Source organism: Lepidochelys kempii, chromosome 7 (genome assembly GCF_965140285.1).
Source record: "Lepidochelys kempii isolate rLepKem1 chromosome 7, rLepKem1.hap1, whole genome shotgun sequence".
NCBI classification, from domain to species: Eukaryota; Metazoa; Chordata; order Testudines; family Cheloniidae; genus Lepidochelys; species Lepidochelys kempii.
In genome coordinates this window covers 93,317,099-93,333,597 of record NC_136386.1, presented here as the reverse complement: position 1 = coordinate 93,333,597, position 16,499 = coordinate 93,317,099, and the positions used below count along the sequence as shown (strand labels likewise).

The following is a 16,499-nucleotide window of genomic DNA, read 5'->3' as shown; positions in this document are numbered from 1 at the left end:
AGAAATAAGCACCTCCACAAATGGAAATAAAACAGTAAAACAATAACCTAAAATATATAACAAATTTCTCAGACATTTATGGAACTACAGAATTGGAAATAAATTATCTTTCTGGCATGTTCTTAAGCCACATGTTAAATTGAGTTCAATAAGAATTCATTTCTGTCAACCTACTGCCTGCATTAAAATCATTTTATAGAATAAAATATTGTACATGTATTTTTTGGTAGAAGTTTCCAAATGTGACACCATCATAGGGCCTAATCACATCAGCCACAATATCAGAGGCTCGTTCACCTGCACATCTACCAATGTGATATATGCCATCATGTGCCAGCAATGCCCTTCTGCCATGTACATTGGTCAAACTGGACAGTCTCTACGTAAAAGAATAAATGGACACAAATCAGAAGTCAAGAATTATAACATTCAAAAACCAGTTAGAGAACACTTCAATCTCTCTGGTCACTCGATTACAGACCTAAAAGTGGCAATTCTTCAACAAAAAAACTTCAAAAACAGACTCCAACAAGAGACTGTTGAATTGGAATTAATATGCAAACTGGATACAATTAACTTAAGCTTGAATGGAGACTGGGAGTGGATGGGTCATTACACAAAGTAAAACCATTTCCCCATGTTTATCCCCCCCCACTGTTCCTCAGACGTTCTTGTCAACTGCTGGAAATGGCCCACCTTGATTATCACTACAAAAGGCTCCCCCCCTCCCCCCGCTCACCTGCTGGTAATAGCTCACCTTACCTGATCACTCTCATTACAGTGTGTATGGTAACACGCATTGTTTCATGTTCTCTGTGTATATAAATCTCCCCACTGTATTTTCCACTGAATGCATCCGATGAAATGAGCTGTAGCTCACGAAAGCTTATGCTCAAATAAATTTGTTAGTCTCTAAGGTGCCACAAGTACTCTTTTTCTTTTTGCGAATACAGACTAACACGGCTGCTACTCTGAAACCTGTCAATCTTAATGTTATTCTTCAAAAATTAAAGACTTAAATTCAAGAATACAGTTAGGTGCCTTTATTTAGCAAGGCTACAGACTGTATACATCATGATGAAGCTGACTAACTTCAAGGAACTCCAGCTTCTTTGTCACCATTATCAACTTTGATAATGGTAGGCAACTGACTTGCCCCTACAACTGGAGGAAAAGAATAAGATGGTAGCAGTAGAGAAATTATCCAAATCTGGCACTTATACAAAGTTCCATGAAAACAGAAACACTATGGCTAACGAATTCTACTACGGGCTCTTTAATCACAGCTTCTTCAACTGCTTGTTTTTACAACTTGAGGATCATTAGCCACGTGCAGATGACTATGTAGAATGAGTGCAGAAAAAATAATGTAAAGGTGACACAGCATGGTTAATAATTTTGGAGGAACACCTGATTTTGTTACCTAAGCATAGCTCACTCAGCTAGAGCTACTGGATTTTATCCTTTTTTGGTCAATGAACCTTCTGGCCTTTAGCCAGGACATCACATTATTATAAAACATTTATAGCTCTATCAACTTACACAGCAAAAACAAAATATAAGACAAATTCCCTGCCCCGAAGAATTTACAATCTAAACAATACAGAACAAGAAACAGGTTAACACAGTTCAGCTCAGAACATCGTCATCTTGTAAATGTGCCTTTAGTTCGTGGCACTGTGTGTACTCAAGATTTTTGAGATAGACCTGACAAAGTACGAGCGTTTCTTAAAAATGAAGACCGAGCTGAAGAGTAAGTCTGAATTAAGTAGCACAAATGACAATTTCTCTCTATTGCAATGAAACGTGGCATCTCCAAATGTTTGCATGCTCCACATATGGATTGCCACAAGTCCACACAATATACCCATATTAATCCCAATATAACTAAAAAAATACAAGTTCTACTGTTTCCAAATAATTTACAATCATGGCCATATCAGGCAGGAAACTAATTCACTTCGGCTACTGAGACACTAGATAGATAATAATAAAAAACAACAATGCTAAGACTTACACAGGGCTATTTGAATTTCATCATGCAATACGGCAAGTCTCTGGTCGTTATGACACTCTGTACCTCAGAGTGGCACCCTGGAACCCCTATATTCACCACTGAGACGGATAACCCAGGTTAGTGGGACAGAGGGCTCAGCGATTACACAATCCAGGCTGCATCACGGGAACCCCGTTACAGTGATTTCTCTGTGCTAGTGAGAGGAATATGAGCACAATATCAAGCAGAAGCAGCATTACTACAGTACCTTCAAAATAACTATTTCATAGGATCATTGAACAAATCTGTATGTGCTTAACATAAAGGTCATACAGTATTACAAATCCTCCAAACATAAAGATGGTTGCAGATATGTCCTGGAGGATGTTTTTACCAAACTGGATTGGCAGCCTATAAAATAGCTTACATCACTTATGGCAGATAAATCACACAAATCTGTCAGGTGTATTACATTCTTTTCAATTCAATTAAATGAGTGCAATCTGCCACAAAATGCTACATCCCCCTACTGCTAAATTCCAAAGAGCAACTGCTAGGCAATAGTAAAGATGACTTGATGGAAAGTTCAACAGAGGAGTTATATGATCTTTCCCCTATCTACTATATAACTGGTTAGTTTCACTGTAAAAATAATTATTTTCATGCTAAACTTCAAAGAAAAATATGTTAAAAGGGAAATGTTGTAGCTAATGAAGACAGTAGTTTAGGACTGAAGCATTAAAGTAATCAAACCTGATTATGCCATTCAAAATAAAAGAGCTAAAATAAACAAAATGTGATATTAAACAGGTGTACAGTATCACATCTGTGGAGGACACTACTTGGGATAATCCTTTCTTGAACTGTCTTTTGGATTAATTATTGTGTTCTTGGCCTTCCAGCAGAAATATAAGTTTATTCAGATAATGATAGTCTCAGATAGAATTGTGAAGCAGCAAGGTCTGCTTGCGCTAAAAATCAAAGTATCTTGATCCAACACCACATGTTTAGTAATTGAGTCTTAGATATGGAACTCACAGCTACAACTTAAACACTAACTGCAATGAGGGACAGTTTGGAAACCCCTTTCATAGGTGGATCCAAAATACCTAGTTATCGGTGGTGGACAGATGATGATAGGAAACAATACCCAGTCTCTGCTGGTGCATGGAAATTCCCCAGGCAACAAGGAGACTCACATGAAAGTGTCCCTGACAGGAGCATTTCTCCCCAACTGAAAGAAAAGTTGAAAAGCTGAGAATGTGTTTTTACCAATATAAACAAATAATCAAAGGATACAGCATCCATGGCTATCAAATGAAATCTCCTATTTCTTGCTTCTTCCCTGTTAACAGAAATAATAATTTTGCTTGAGTAAAAGTTCAGTTTAAATATAAAAATCTCCGATAGAAGTGACCATTACCTATCCCATTCTTCTGCTGCAATTTGTCTGTCAGCCACCTTGACCTGTTTTACTTTCTGGAATGGTTTTATGAGTAGGGCATCTTCATTACTTGTCCTATGCATGGGGAAAAAGTAAGGAATAAATTATTCAGAAAGTTTTCATATACAATAAGTTCTAGTACACCAAAGTCAGCTTGGGTAGTCAGCACCTTGAATGTTCTAAGGAAAAGGTTGTTGTATAGATTAGCGTTGTTTGCCTCTTGTTAAGACAAGTCTATACTACCATGTTGCAGTGGCACAGCTGCACCAACGGAGCTGCGCTGCTGTAGAATATCTGATGAAGATACGCTATGCTGACAGGACAGTGCTCTCCCGTCAGCATAATTACTCCACCTCCGCAAGAGGCGGAAACTATGTTGGCAGGAGAGCATCTCCCGCTGACATAGCGCAGAGTGGACACTGCTTTAAGTCAATGTAACTTACATCGCTCTGGCTGCATGCCAGAACAAAGGGTAGAGAAGATGATTTCTTTGAAACAGCTCCCAATGTTTAATATTTCATCTAGCAACTAGAATGGTTAATTAAGGCACTTGGAAAAACGTTAAAACTGAACAAAAGGGTCAATATTTTAATAGAAGACAGCTAAAAATTCTAAAAAGAGAAAAAACACCTAAGTTTATTTAATGGTTAAAGCACCTTCAAGGTCAGCTACAAAATGGAGTCAGACACTACAAAACATTTCCCCTTACTTCCACTACAGAAAAATATAAAAGGCTCCCCGAAAAGGTCCCAGAAAACCTGACTGGAATGGAGCCTGACAGAAGATTAAGGAAAGAGTCACAAACAGATCCTGGAACAAAAAAATAATTCCTGAATCAATTCAGAACAAATCTGTAGTGTTGTGGGTGAACTGTCAAGGAAGCACAGTGCCACAGCAGAAAAAACTTCCCCAATAAAAGAAGATGGTCAGACAGCAAAATTCAGGGTCACAAAGTGTATGAATCGCTAAATGAAATTGACAAGGCTGAGCTTAAATGAGCATCTCAAGGGCTAAGTGTAAGTTAACTGACCCAATTTGTTGGTCTCTTGAAGCCAGGCTTAACAGAGAGAACAGAATAGAAGAAATTAAATAATAATCAAGCAGCGTTAGTGTTTCCTTTCCATGAGGTAGGTGTTTTATTCCTACAAAGCCTGCTGCCACCTGGCCTTGGTTCTTTTGATCTCTCTTTGCAGCTCCACAAGTCCTGGCGGGTGGTAACAAAGTGATACGAAATTGAACAGAGCAGCCAAAACCCAGCCGTTGATGCTAGTGCTTGGAAAAATGAAGCACTCAGCTGTGAGATATTAGAGGCATACAGACACCAGATGGACGTGGCAGAACTGATCTTTCTCAGTTGCTCCTTGGAGACAACATGCTCTGACAAGCCTGAGGAGGCAGTGGCATAGGAATCAAACGTATATTTTTATTTTTCATGAACAGCTTCACTATGTCAGAGTTAAAAAATGAGGGTATTCTATATATATAGCTATAAGTCATATGCACACAAGAAACGTAATGTACAATGCCAGTATTACAATGCATTACCTTTTATTCCTTTGGTCAGATTTCTCTCCACTCTCATCATCACTAAAATCAGAATCATAGCCTCCCCGGCCATGTACCTGGAAATAATTAAGAAATAAAGGAAAATTACCATAACACAATAAAATTAGAATCTTAGAAATGTAGGACTGGCAGGGACATCGAGTGGTCATCTAATCCAGCCCAATGCAGTGAGTTAGGACAAAGTATAGCTAGATCATCCCTGACAGGTGTTTGTCTAACCTGTTCTCCAACAATGGGGATTCCACAATCTTCCTTGGAAGCCTATTCCAGTGTTTAACTATCCTTACAGTTAGATCGTTTTTCCTAATATCTAACCTAAATCTCCTTTGCTGCAGATTGAGGGCTTTGTCTACATGGCACAACAGATCCAGATTACAAGGGTCTAAACTGTAGAGTGCAAAGTAACAGATACATAATTTCCCATTTCAGGACTTCATCAATGCAAACTAGATTCATTTTGAGAACTAAAAGGTAACTATATCAACACGAACTGGATATCTTTTAGTTCACGCCAACAGGGTCTACATGGGCAGTAAGAACACAACATGTTAGTGACCACAAACCATACTGGTACTGCCCACTGTCAAAGACACAATACTGGACTAGATGGCTATTGGGTCAGTCTAGAAATTCCTACATTTCCACAACCATTATCCTCAGACAAAAACCCTGAGAAAACAGGTAATCCTAACACTCTGCCTTGAAGGTTAACCAACTTGGATTCCACTGAACCTACAGGAAAATCAAATGTCAGAGACAATGCTCTTCCAGACTCCAAATGCTCAAAGCTATGAATGCTTATTTTTCATCAATTGTGGCAATTTTGCCCAGACAATCTCTTAGGTAGCCAGGACCAAACCATATAGTGTTTTATATATCAAAATCAACACCAACACCATCCTGATGTGCAGACAGAATAACAAATATGGCTTAACAGTGAAATCTGCAGTGAGCTTAAACACAAGAAGTGCAAACTTGGACAGAAGACTAGGGAGGAGTATAAAAATATTTCTCGAGCATGCAGGGGAGTAATCAGGAAGGCCAAGGCACAACTGGAGTTGCAGCTAGCAAGGGATGTGAAGGGTAACAAGAAGGGTTTCTACAGGTATGTTAGCAAGAAGAAGGTGGTCAGGGAAAGTGTGGGACCCTTACTGAATGGGGGAGTCAACCTAGTGACAGAAGATGTGGAAAAAGCTGAAGTACTCAATGTTTTTTTTTGCCTTGGTCGTCACAGAGAAGGTCAGCTCCCAGACTGCTGCACTGGGCAGCACAATATGGGGAGGAGGTAAGCAGCCCTCAGTAGTGAAAGAACAGGTTAAGGACTATTTAGAAAAGCTGGACATGCACAAGCCCATGGGCTCGGATGCAATGCATCAGAGGGTGCTGAGGGAGTTGGCTGATGTGATTGCAGAGCCATTGGCCATTATCTTTGAAAACTCGTGGCGATCAGGGGAGGTCCCTGACTATTGGAAAAAGGCAAATATAGTGCCCATCTTTAAAAAAGGGAAGAAACAGAATCCGGGGAACTACAGACCAGTCAACCTCACCTCAGTCCCTGGAAAAAATCATGGAACAGGTCCTCAAGGAATCCATTTTGAAGCACTTGTAGGAGAGGAAGGTGATCAGGAACAGTCAACATGGATTCACCGTGGCAAGTCATGCCTGACCAACCTGACTGCCTTCTATGATGAGATAAATGGCTCTGTGGAGATGGGGAAAGCAGTGGACGTGATACACCTTGACTTTAGCAAAGCTTTTGATAAGGTGTCCCACAGTATTCTTGTCAGCAAGTTAAAGGAGTATGGATTGGATGAATGCACTATAAGGTAGCTAAAAAGCTGGCTAGATTGTCGGGCTCAGCAGGTAGTGATCAACAGCTAGATGTCTAGTTGGCAGTTGGTATCAAGCAGAGTGCCCCGGAGGTCGGTCCTGGGGCTGGTTTTGGTTCAACATCTTTATTAATGATCTGGATGATGGGATGGATTGCACCCTCAGCAAGTTCACGGATGACACTAATCGCTAAGTAGGTAGATACAATGGAGGGCAGTAAATACGGTCCAGAGTGATCTAGACAAATTGGAGGATTGGGCCAAAAGAAATCTGATGAGGTACAAGAAGGACAAGTGCAGAGTCCTGCCCTTAGAACGGAAGAATCCTATGCACTGCTACAGGCTGGGGACCAACTGGTTAAGTGACAGTTCTGCAGAAAAGGACCTGGGGATTACAATGGACGAGAAGCTGCATATGTGTCAACAGTGTACCCTTATTGCCAAGAAAGCTAAAAGCATATTGGGCTGCGTTAGTATGAGCATTGCCAGCAGATCAAGGGAAGTGATTATTCCCCTCTATTTGGCACTGGTGAGGCCACATCTGGAGTATTGCGTCCAGTTTTGGGCCCCCCACTACAGAAAGGATGTGGACAAATGGTAGAGTATCCAGTGGAGGACAATGAAAATGATTAGGGGGCTGGGGCACATGACTTATAAGGAGAGGCTGAGGGAACTGAGCTTATTTAGTCTGCAGAAGAGTGAGGGGGATTTGATAGCAGCCTTCAACTATCTGAAGGGGGGTTCCAAAGAGGATGGAGCTCGGCTGTTCTCAGTGGTGACAGATGACAGAACAAGGAGCAATGGTCTCAAGTTGCAGTGGGGGTGGTCTAGGTTGGATATTAGGAAAAACTATTTCACCAAGAGGGTGGTGAAGCACAGGAATGGGTTACCTAGGGAGGTGGTGGAATCTCCATCCTGAGAGGTTTTTAAGGCCTGGCTTGACAAAGTCCTGGCTAGGATGATTTAGTTGGGGGTGGTCCTGCCTTGAGCAGGGGGTTGGACTAGATGACCTTCTGAGGTCTCTTCGAACCCTAATCTTCTATGATTCTATTATCTTGATTGCACTAGAAAGCAAACTGGGAGCTAGAACATACTATAGAGAACAGGTACAATGTTATGATAATTTGCAAATTACTCTGTAAGTTATGTCCCTTCTGCTATTCTCTGTCTTTTCTATTTACATTGCTAGTCCCTGCCCCAGAGTTTATCTATTACTCTGTATAGTGCCTAACACAATGCTTAGCCCCTAGTGCTATTATAATACCAACAAACAGTAACGATAGCAGCAGAACCCATAAACAAACAGAAAGCCACATCCTGCAATAGATGTAGCTTCCAAGTCACCTTGGAAGAGTAGCCTCACATAGAGTACATTGCAGTAACCCAATCTGGAGTTCAATGGTACAGGTAACTGTCTCGGTCAGTATCAGAAAAAAGCAGTCACAGTGACCTAACTACTGGCAGTTGGAAAATCGCATTTCTGACTACCAACAATACCAGGTGAATGTTACAATGGTGCACCTAGAGTGGTTACACCCTGACACCTGCAAATATCATTCTGGAGAGAAAACAGCATCTTCTGCTAGGCTGCTTGCAAGCTTGTGGACCAAATATATATTATGCTGAATACCACTGTCTTTGTGTAGCAATGTTCAAGGAGATTAAAAAAAAAGTTTGTTTTTTTTAAACTTTAATTTTATTATTGGGTTGTTGGAGTTTTGTTTTCCTTCCTGTTCTTCGTTTGAAACTACAGTTTCTCTCTCTCTCTTGTGCCTCCTCAAAGACAGAGACAAGACTGGTCTGGAGCAATAACATCCCTCCAGGATTCTCCATGCAACTCAGTACATTCCCCTGCTTCCCATCCCACACACAATACTATGGAGCCCAAAGAGGACCTATCACTTCTTGAGGAAAAACAGAGAGATGATAAGTGGGTACTTCCTGGAGCACTGTGGAGAGATAAGTGGATTTAATTAGCAACACAGAGTGCGGAGGGGATCAGCTTGCTATTCATCCATTAACTAAAAATCCAGTTCTCGTATTCTCTTTTCCACATTTCAGAAGTGTAGGAGCTGAGGCATTATCTGAAGAGTTGTAGCAACACCAAGTAAACTACATATATTGGGAAGGTGCACCCCGCATATATGTATTTCCTAATTAGCCATTATTAATTCTGGCCTCTATTTTTCAGGAAACTCCCCAAGAAACTAAACAGCAAAAATAAAACAAACATAAAAGATGACAGGTGCAACTCTACACTATTGCAGTGTCAGAGTAGCCAGCGTGTGCTGGCACAGAAGCTGCAATGGTGCAATAAATCCTCCCAGCACAACCCCTCAATGCTCTAAACCAGTGATACTCAGAATGAGGCTCTCAAACCCTAAGTAGCTCTTTGATACGTTTCCTGCACCTCTTTGAAGCATATGATACTAAACCACTGGTATGATTGAATATATAGTACTATAGTAAATGAAACAATTAAAATTCACACTACTGTGGCTCTTTTGGGTAATGCTGATTGCTAGTTTTACTCCTGAACCACTGAGGTTTGAGTATCTAAACCAGTGGTTTTCAAACTGTGGGTCACGACGCAGTACTGTGTCGCGGAATGTAAGGCACTGCGTCGCGGCGGCTCTGGTCAGCACCGCCGACCGGGCTGTTAAAAGTCCTGTTGGCAGTCCTTCCCGGCTAAGGCAGGTTAGCCCCTACCTGTTCTGACACCACGCTGTGCCCTGGAAGCGGAAGCAGCAAGTCCGGCTCCTAGACGGGCGGGCCACGGGGCTCCCTGAACTGCCCCTGCCCAAGCACCAGCTCTGCACTCCCATTGACCGGCTGGGGGCAGGGCGGTGCCTGCAGGTGAGAGCTGAGCGCCTCTGTCTAGGAGCCAGACCTGTTGCTGGCTGCTTCCAGGGCGCAGCACACTCGGTGGTGCCAGGAGAGAAGGGAAGCCTGCCTCTGCACCCTGGGTGCACCACTAATCGGGAGCCGCCGGAGGTAAGCCCGCACCCCAATCCCCTGCCCCAGCCCTGAGCCCCCCCTCAAACCCAGAGCCCCTTCCTGCACCCCAAGCCCCTCATCCCCATCCCCACCCCAGAGCCCGCACCCCCAGCCCAGAGTCTGGACCCCCTCCCGCACCTCAACCCCCTGCCCTGAGCCCCCTCCTGCACCCCAAGCCCCTCATCCTGGCTTCACCCCAGAGCCTGCAACCCCAGCCCAGAGCCCTGACCCCCTCCCACATCCCAACCCAGAGCCCTCTCCTGCCCCAAACCCCTCATCCCAGGCCCCATCCTGCACCCCCAGCCTGCACGCCCAGCCCAGAGCCCTGACCTCCTCCCACACCCCAACCCCCAACCCCAACCCACAGCCCCTTCCCACAGCCTGAACCCCTCATTCCCAGCCCCACCCAACAGCCTTCACCCCAGCACCCAAACCCTCTGCCCCAGCCCTGAGCCCCTCCCACACCCCAGACCTCCACAAGGGTGTAGTTCCCAGCACTGATGCACTGTCTACACTGGCACTTTACAGCACTGAAACTTGCTGCTCTCAGGGGGGTGTTTTTTCACACCCTTGAGCGAGAAACTTACAGTGCTATAAATTGCCAGTGTAGACAAGCCCTGAGTTTAATTCGCTCAGAAACATAGTGCAGCATGTCTCAATGAATAATTATAGTTTAGTAAATCATTTTCCCCATTTTGGGAAAAAAATATAAGAACCTGAAAGTCATCTAATTTATTGACCAACATGCAGCTTTTCATACTAAGGAGAATTAACTTTTCTTTAGAAAACAAAAACAAAACACTGAAACAGCAAAATTAAAACAAGGGACTCCAATTATGTTTGGTTGCCAATTTAAACCATGAACATTTAAATCAGCCCTACTTTTTGATTCAGTTAACAGGCTGGTGTATGCATCTTAGATACAAATCGCTATTAGCAATAGCACCCACACGAGCAACCTCAACAGAGCAGAGCAGTCATTGGAGAAGAGAAGGGAAGCCATCTACACTGGGGTGAAGGCACACTGGTGGAATGGGCAAGGAGTAAAGACGTTAGCAAAATAAAGTCAAAACGTTTTAATAAGGACAGTTCTCAAATGATAAAGGCAAAAGCAAGAATATAAAGGTAACTAAGAAGATCAAGAGACCAGAGGTTTGCAGGGCACCAAAGAAAAAATCTCATTGAAAATTTGCCAAAGATACTGGTCAGGATTCACTGACAAAACAAATGTTCATGCTTCAAAAACTACGGCGTCGCCTCTGCCTTCCACAGGCAGCGTCAGAAGCGGACAGAGAGGAACGGGAGTACCGAGGAGGAGCACGGCAGTCTAGGAGAAAAGCGCCCCCACCCCGTCTAGTGAGGGGCCTCTCCCTCGCCCCTGAACGCCCCTTCCCCTGGAGGACGGGGGCGGGGGGTCTCCTTGCTGCCCAGTGGCTGCCCCGGGCCCCGCTCTCCCCTCCCCGGGGAGCGCCGCGGCTGTTACTCACGGCCTGAGAGAGCAGCAGCTGGGCCGGCACCATGGTTGTCGGCTCGGTCAGCGCCCTGGGACGAGCGCCGGGGAGCGCTTGCCGCAGGCGAACCGGGCGCCGGTTGCGCGCTTCCAACCCCGACCGAGCGAGAGGCGCAGGCAGGGCCGGCTCCCAGCGGCGTCCCTCCGCGTGAAAGGCCCGGCCGGAAACCGGGGCCGGGGCAGGAGGGAGCCGGGCGGGGGGCAGGGCTCCCTCAACGCGGCCTTACGCAGTGAGCGCCGCGGCCGGGTCGGCGAGGCTCCCGCCCTGGAGCGGGGCTGCCTGGAGGGACGGAGACACCGGGGGAGACAGGCTCGCCGCCGGGGAGACCCCTGCTGCGCGGGCCCTCCTCGGGGACGCGGGGCTTGGCGCAGCGGGCGGGATTCGAACACAGAGCTGGCCCCGAGGCACGCAATTGAGCAGAGCTGGGAGCAGAGCGAGCTAAGCCTGGGGTGGGGGAGGTTAAATAAAATCTCCTCTGCACCCGAGAGCTGTACTGAGCGTGCTCCGGCATCCCCTGTCCCTCCCTATGCTGCCGCCTGGCTCTTCCCGCTTAGCCTGCGATCAGCGGAGCTGTATCCACCGCCGCAATGCACAGCTGCGGTAGGGCTTTGCTAGTGTTCTGGGTTCGAGTGCTGCGTGCCTTGTGTGAAGCGACTCCTCCAGCCCCTTGGCCTGATGAGCTTTTTAGGGTTCCTAACACAGCTGCCGCCTTCTTGGCCGCACAGGTTGCAGAAGGCTCTGGTAGACACTCGCTCTGCAACACTATCCTGCCCGCCTAGGCTGGAGAAAGTTTACCATACTGAAGACAGTAAAAAAGAAAACTGAGCGCCAGGAATATGCCAAGGTATTGAGTTAAAAGAAAAGTGCAAAGTCAATAAGGTTCCCTTCCTTCTCACTACAGCACCATCTCGGGGACTATGCTCTAGGAATTCCCCCAGGGCTTTATCATGCCAGTAGGGGAGAGATGGCAAAGGGGGTGGAATAACCATAGGCATAGTTTGACTTCTATGGGGGAAGCTCCAGTCAAGCCAATGTGGCTGTGCATGGGGGGAAGGACAAATTCTGTGCCAGCCCAAAGGGACACCATTTCAGATGGGGAGGGGACAACTTTAACTGTGATTCCAGGGGCTGTCTTATCTGCACACACAGACACACTTATCTGCACACGCACGCACACACACACACAAAATTTAGAGATTATCTGACAGGAGCACTATCTAATTCCTATATCAAGAAAGAAAATTAAATAAATATTACACCGATGCAGCTCTATTACTAACATGTTCTGACATCTTGTGGCAAGTCACTTAAGGGACACTGGTTAGGTTTAAAATTGTAATGTATATTCTCTCTCAGAGATACTCTTACTAAAGTCAGAAGGGACCATTGTGATCATCTAGTCTGACTTCCTGCACCTTGCAGGCCATAGAATGGCACTTACTCACTCCTGTAATAGACCCCTAACCTCTTGCTGAGTTTCCAAAATCCTCAAATCGTGGGTTAAAGACTTCAAGTTACAGAGAGTCCACCATTTACACTAGTTTAAACCTACAAGTGACTCATTCCCCATGCTGCAGATGAAGCAAAAAACCACCAGGGTCTCTGCCAATCTGACCAGAGGAAAATTCCTTCCCCACCACTAATACAGTGATCAGTTAGACCCTGAGCATATGGGCAAGATCCACCAGAAAGATACCCAGGAAAGAATTCTCTGTGGTAACTCAGAGCCCTCCTTATCCAGTGGCCCATCTCCAGCTGTTGGAGATTTTTGCTACAGGCAGTTATCAGTGGGCCACACACCATTGTAGACAGTCCCGTCATACCATCTCCTCCATAAATTTATCAAGCTGTTTATAAACAAGATCATCCAGATGTTTTTGTATGATATTCTGATCCTCCTCCATATTGGCAATACCTCCCAACTTTGTGTCATCTGCAAATGTTATTAGCACACTCCCACTTTTTGTGCCAAGGTCAGTAATAAAAAAGTTAAATAAGATTGGTCCTAAAACTGATCCCTGAGGAACTCCACTAGTAATCTCCCTCTAATCTGACAGTTCACCTTTCAGTATGACCCATTGTAGTCTCCCCTTCAACCAGTTCCTTATCCACCGTTCAGTTCTCATATTTATCTCCAATTTAACTAATAATTTCTCATGGGAAACTATATTGAATGCCTTACTGACATCCAGGTAGATTAGCTCTACCACATTTCCTTTCTCTAAAAATTAGTCATCTTCTCAAAGAAAGATATGAGTAACTTTGTTACTGCCTCTTGAATCCAACAATTGAAACAATTGTAGAAAAATCTACAATTATTTTCTGTCATTTAGGCTGCTTACTTTTTGCAGTTCACCAACTTGGAACAGATCATTTAACTTAAGGTGACATCCTAACAGGCCTTTCTTATCTTAATCACTCTGTTTATAAACAAAATTCCAACTCCCTGTCTCAGGGGCCCAAGCTGGGAGAATCTCCTATCTCCTGTGCAGAACTCATTACATTGCACACTCAGGCTGCCTGCCTGCAATCTGCATTTTGAGGGGTGCAAACTCTGCCCATGGGAATAATTTCCCTCAGTGACCCCAAGAGGGGAGGACAATCAGTCTTGGATTGTCCCTGAGCCATTAACAACAAAAACAAGAATATTTGCTGTTGAAGAAAGTCCCCAGGCAGTAGCTAGAAAGTGATGGTTGGGATACTCCCCTCAGTCTGTCTTTGGAGAGGGATGGGGAGATGGTATAGGGAAGAGAAGCTATCAGCCTAGGACAGAGGCTGTCAAACTTTTAGTTGGTGTGATCACATTTTGAGACAATGGCTCCGTTTCTCTCCCCATTCACAATTGCATAGATCTCCTAATCTAAGGGTACGTCTACTCTGGTAGAGTTACATTGCAGTTACATTAACTCTCAGAGAGCGCTGAAGGGAAACCACTGTTGTGTGTTCACATGGTCAGCTGCCTGCGCAATAGCATGTTCACACTTGCGGCACTTGCGTTGACATTCAGAGCAGTACACTCTAGGCAGCTATCCCACAGAGCATCTCTTCCTTTTCTGTCTCTAAGAGTTGTGGGAAGACAGAGGGGGCTGTGGGGCATCCTCGATCCTGTCCCAATGCCCCGAGATGCATTGCTTCATATCCCAGCAATCCCTGTGCTTCCGTCCGCATTTGGCACCATCTTTCAGCCGTTTGTGTACTGTGCGCTTTGCCTCTTCGGTCTGCAGGAACGGATCCCGCACTGTTGACCAATATGCTGCTCGCTCTCTCTAACATGTCATGAATGGCAGTGAAGTTACTCCTTAAACTACAAAGCCAAGAGGAGTTCAACATTGATCTCGCCATGCATAGTAGCTATGACACGAGATTGCTTGTGGCATTCATGGAGGTGCTGACCGCAGTGGGCTCGGGAAACAAGCACTGAGTGGTGGGATCACATCGTCATGCATGTCTGGGATGACAAGTAGTGGCTGCAGAACTTTCGGATGAGGAAAGCCACATTCATAGAACTGTGTGATTAGCTCGCCCCAGCCCAGCAGCGCAAGGACACAAGAATGAGAGCTGCCCTGTCGGAGAAGCGCGTGGTGATTGCACTGTGGAAGCTGGCTGCTCCAGACTGCTACCAATCGGTCACTGATCATTTTGGAGTGGGTAAGTCAACTGTTGGACTCATGTTGATGGAAGTGTGCAGGGCCATTAATCGCATCCTGCTCCAAAAGACCGTGACTCTGGGTAAAGTGCATGACATTGTGGATGGCTTTGCACAAATGGGCTTCCTTAACTGCAGTGGGGAGGAGGGGTGATAGATGGCATGCATATTCCAATTCTGGCACCAGACCACCTAGCCACTGAGTACATTAATCGGAAGGGGTATTTTTCTATGGTTCTCCAGGTGCTTGTGGATCACCGTGGGCGTTTCACGGACATTAACGCAGGCTGGTCTGGAAAGGTGCATGATACACGCATCTTTCAGAACACTGGCCTGTTCAGGAAGCTGCAAGTAGGGACTTTCTTCCCAGACCAGAAGATCACCATAGGGGAAGTTGAAATGCCCATTGTGATCCTGGGAGACCCTGCCTACACCTTAATGCTATGGCTTATGAAGCCATACATGGGGAACCTCGACAGCAGCAAGGAGCAGTTCAACAACAGGCTGAGCAAGTTCAGAATGACTGTTGAGAGTGCTTTTTGCCATTTAAAGGCCCACTGGTGCTGTCTATATGGGAGGCTGGACCTGGCCAATGACAATATTCCTATGCTTATAGCCACATGCTGTACACTACATAATATATGTGAAGGGAAGAGTGAAAGCTTCACTCAGGGCTAGACTGCTGAGGCTCAGCACCTGGAGGCTGAATTTGAACAGCTAGAGACCTGGCCTGTAAGAGGGGTGCAGCATGGGGCCATAAGGATCAGGAATGCCTTGAGGCAGCAATTTGAAGCTGAAAGCCACTAATATTTGGTGTTATGCTTGGGAGTGCCGTGCTTGTAAAGCTAGGAGGTGATTGTGATTGGTGCAGACGATGCACTGTGAACATTTAAGAAAATTGCCTGTTGCTTTGCAGGTCTCCGTTTGCTTCAATTAATGGAATAAAGAGTGCTTTCAAACCAAAACAATTCTTTTATTAAAAAACACCAACCAAAGGAGAGAGACAAACAAAAAACCACATCAGCACTGTGGGGGATAGGGGAAGGGATTGGAAGGGTCCCAGGAGGAGGTGGGGTCCTGGGATGGTTAAAGATTTGTGTATGTCGGGTATCATATGCAACCTTGTCCTTTGGAGTACAGTGCAGCGGGTACTGTACTTCAGCAGGGCTAAACTGCAGACGGACAGGTGTTGAGTGCAGCGGGTACTGAGAGTCCACAGGACTGGACTGTGACGAGGCAGGAGTGGAACGTAGCGGGTACAGACTGGAGCCAGGAGGTTGATAAGAGTGTGTTAGTGGTGTCTGGGGGGTGCACGGGAAAGTTTTGCGACAGCGACTGCAAGGGAGGGCGGGCACGGAACAAGTGCTCATAGTGCCTGGAGTGTGTCCGCTTGGTGCTCTGTAACCTTTAAGAGCCACTCCATAGCTTCATTCTGGTGCACTGTGTTCTCCTTTCAGTCCCTCTTCTCACTGTCCCGCCACTCCTTCAATTCTTGTTTTTTTGGCCACGG

General features: G+C 45.4%; 1 protein-coding gene across 5 annotated transcripts in view; it reads right to left on the bottom strand.

The window, feature by feature from the left end:
* LOC140914895 (protein FRA10AC1) overlaps positions 1-11,739 on the bottom strand; it is an 87,676-nt gene extending 75,937 nt beyond the window's left edge. For 2 of the 5 annotated variants that reach the window (XM_073353861.2, XM_073353859.2), the window contains exons 1-4: positions 11,320-11,734; positions 4,986-5,062; positions 3,420-3,515; positions 3,296-3,341 (exon numbers count right to left, since the gene is read on the bottom strand). In XM_073353861.2, the coding sequence (XP_073209962.1) occupies positions 3,296-3,341; positions 3,420-3,515; positions 4,986-5,062; positions 11,320-11,352 (252 nt within the window). In that variant the 5' untranslated portion in view covers positions 11,353-11,734. Of the gene's footprint in view, positions 1-3,295; positions 3,342-3,419; positions 3,516-4,985; positions 5,063-11,319 lie in introns of all 5 variants that reach the window. The other 3 variants (XM_073353863.2, XM_073353860.2, XM_073353862.2) reach the window with 3 other exon arrangements.
* Between the last annotated feature and the right edge of the window lie 4,760 nt (positions 11,740-16,499).